The 3,699-nt window shown below is 46.2% G+C and overlaps 1 protein-coding gene across 1 annotated transcript; it reads right to left on the bottom strand.

Moving 5' to 3' along the window:
- Positions 1-119: 119 nt before the first annotated feature.
- On the bottom strand, positions 120-2,029 carry AK88_05230 (uncharacterized protein; the record flags this gene model as incomplete). Its single annotated transcript, XM_012482832.1, has 2 exons — positions 120-847; positions 1,450-2,029. Coding segments are annotated over 2 exons (1,308 nt in total), but the record flags the coding sequence as incomplete, so codon positions are not given.
- Between the last annotated feature and the right edge of the window lie 1,670 nt (positions 2,030-3,699).

The raw sequence follows: 3,699 nt of genomic DNA on the forward strand, positions 1-3,699 counted from the left end.
CCAAGGGGACGCAGGGTGTGGAATATGGCCGGAAACAGTCGTTCGTCCATTTTGCACTCGGTGATATTTGTGCGAGCTTGTGTGTTGTGCGTGGTGTGAGCTTGAGAGTGCATGCTTACTTTCCACAGAGAATAACCAAAGAGGGCGACGGTGACGGCGGACAGGAAGAAGAGCACGGGAGTAGTGGCGGTAAGGACGTCGGCGGTTAGGTCAGGGAAGAAGGGGCCACCGTGTTCCACATTGTGCGGAGGGTTCCCCTTTGGACCTGGTGTGGGACCTGTTCCATATGATTCGCCCACATCGCCCCCTCCTGTTGGAAGCGCTATTTCTAAAGTGAAGTCGCCTTGTCCACTGCCCGCATTTTTTGGTGTATTCGGATCAGCCTGATTATTGGTAGGAACAGTTACCTCGCTACCTTGGCCGCCGCCGGCGCTACTACCCGATTGATCTGGGTTCGTGGTTTCTGGTTTTGGTTTGGGCGGGTCTGGCGGTGGTGGGGGGTCATCGTTGCCGCCATCAATGGGATTGTCGGGAAGGGTTTTACCGTCCTGAACATTTGGATCGACGGGGCTCGTCTTTCCGGGATCAACGTTTTGGTCTTCCTTTACCGGAGTTGAGATATCCGGGGATTGTGCCCGTCCAGGTTTTTCCCCAGGTGACGACTCCTTATCATCAAGGGGCTGCCCGGAGACGTCTGTAGTTGCTTGTACGTTTGTGTCAACAACTTTACCTTTATGCTCATGTTGACCATCTGGACCCGCTGACGCGGGATCCGTCCCATCCGGTTTTGTTTCTTCCGGTATGCCCTGCGGGCCCGTGTCTACCGTATCCTGCGTCGGAGCACCACCTGCAAATGCGGGGATGGAAGAAGTCATGAGAACAGGCTATGTTTGGATGATTGGATGCTTGCCCACGGTGCGTCCCTGTTGGCCACACGGTTGCCTATGGTCCGTCGCTCATGGTCCGGCGCTGAAGGCTGGCTGGACCACACGGTTGCCTATGGTCCGTCGCTCATGATCCGGCGCTGAAGGCTGGCTGGACCACACGGTTTACCGCCATCGTGGACGAGACGGCGGTTGCCCGCGGTTGGCACCATTGGTGCCATGGGCACGGCGGAGTAGGACACGCACGGACGCAGAGACGGGCCGGGGCAGGAGACGGAAGCGGTCACGGGGACGGTGCGGCTGGGACAGGGGTAGGGTGGCACCCCGGGAAAAGACTCTCTCTCTCTCCCACAACAAAAACACAACACACACAGTGTGTGTGTCGGTCTGTCGACGTCTACATCCAGCGGCCGACCCGTCGCTGTCGCTCTGCCGCCATCATTCTCATTCGACGTTTGGTTTCTCTCTCTCTGCGTTGTGTCGCTCCCTGTCTCTCCGGAAATTGTGTGTGTGTGTGTTTTTTTTTTTTTCCTGTTGTCCGTGTCCGACTATTCATTATTCGTACCTGTTGGTACATTGTTTGTAGTTGTTGAGGTTCCTATGCATATTGTGGTTGAACCCGAGCTGCCGGGAAGACCCCACTGCCCTGAACCGTATTTACTTCTTGTTTTGCCTCCTGGCAAACCCTGCTGCCATTCGTTTATGCGCTGCTGTAGGCCCCTTCCTATACCTCCTACTCCGAATATTACTGCCCCATAATCCTGGCCGTCACAAACCCCTGGCTCATATGTCTGTTTCCCTGATGTATGCGTTTGCCGCATTTGTTGCTCGACCTTCTCTATTATTTCCCTATGATCACTAGTTTGCCCATACACCTGTACTAAAACTTCAGTCGCGAGTGTACACCGTAAATATTCCCCAAACTTGCCTCCGGAGCGTGCATCTAGTTCTGTTTTTGCCCAGTTGCCATTCTTATAACTATATCCTTTTATGTACAGCATAAGGCTTGCAATTTCAAAACATCTGCTTCTGCATAATCCGTCATGCGCTCCATTATATAAGTCTCCACAAATACCAGCGTTGAGGCCTCTACCTTGGCTGAACGTCCGTGTTACTTCTGGGAAGATAATCTTGCCCTCGCGCATTAATTGTTTCTGCGGATAGAAGAATCCATATATGTGCTTGTACATTCATTCTGTTCGCGCTTCCCTTAAATTCAGCTACATTTAACCATGCTGCCTTTGAGATTCATGCATGCTGCGTGCACTGTATCTTTCTTCACCATACCTCCCTTACTGTGTGACATTTATATAAATAGTGTACGCACACATACGGGTTCCAATTTGCCATGTATATATGTTGCTCTGCACAGTGCACTATTTTCGTGCCTCCACAATATTGTGTACAATGGAACTTACCCAATACGTGCCTGCGTGCGTTATGTGCTTTATGTTTAGATAATGTTGCCATGCCAATAGAAAGGGCAGTGCGTCCTGGCCATGCTTGTTACCCATATTAAACACGTTATGTCCTTGTTAAAAAAAAGTACAAGACTACTACTACTACTAATAATAATAATAATAATACTACCACTACTGCACCGCTCAATAAAGCACAACAACAACACAAAAAAACATACACACACCCCCTTCTCCGTCAACGCCGTGTCCGTAACCCCGTCTATCCGTCAACGCTTCTCCGTCACGCCTCTCCGTCAACGCTGTCCGAAGTCGTGATAATTACACAACAACTACTTCTTTTTCGTACCGCCTTCCTGCCGTCCGCCGTCTTGGCTGCGTTGTAGAAGAAGAAAAGGAAAAAAAAAAAAAAGTAGTACTACTACTACCTACGCACGCAACGCGTCATGAATACCACTCCCCGCCGCCTTCTCCACTAAACGTCTTCACACTGTCTCTACCTACACAAAAGCCCTTGTACAATAACTACAGAATGCCAATTTCCTCTTTCTTCCATGCTTTTCCTCAATCCTCCTTCCCTCTTCCTATTCGTTCTTTTCCTTCTTAAATACTTACATACTTTGTTCGTCCTCTAAACCCTGAAACCCGGAACCCATCACCTTACATATGTGCCTTTTTTAACTATTTCTTTTATTTAACATATTTTGCATACCAATTTTTTTAATTCGTCCAAAGCCTTTTTTTTTTTTTTCCACATGGAAAAGTTAGTGTTTGTTTTTTACGCACCACACTTGATTGTTATATTTTTCCATGTAATGAGATATTTTGTTAATATTATTTGGACCAATAACACTTCAACAGGATCTATATATTCACTACATATATGTATATACAAATGTACATATATGCATATGTGTGGCATATTAAATAGATTTATTTGGTTGAATAAAATAGGAACAATTAAAAAAATACCTTTGAATTAAAAAAATAAAAAAACACAGTACCTAACCTAACGTGTTTTACATGGTAACTATGTATCATCTACGCATGATGTATACTTATTATTAGATCATCCGTCACCACTTTGTGTAGAACAACGGAGCATATAATTAATCCTTCCTCCATTGTAGACAATAACATCCTTTCATATTGGCTTATTAAACCTAGACACCTGAAAGGGCCTTTTTTTTTTCTACCTTTAATGTTACACAATATCGTATATTAAAATTCCGATTAACCATTCTGATACATATACGTGCCTTTACCATTTCTTTGTGAAACACGGGCTTCGTACTGTTGATGCAACAGGCAGCTTATTAGTCATAACATATGCGGTTTTTACACATAATATTATTCAGCTTATTCGTAATGCTCGTGCAGATTAAAAACATATCTAT

Source organism: Plasmodium fragile, assembly GCF_000956335.1.
Source record: "Plasmodium fragile strain nilgiri unplaced genomic scaffold supercont1.105, whole genome shotgun sequence".
Classification (NCBI taxonomy): Eukaryota; Apicomplexa; class Aconoidasida; order Haemosporida; family Plasmodiidae; genus Plasmodium; species Plasmodium fragile.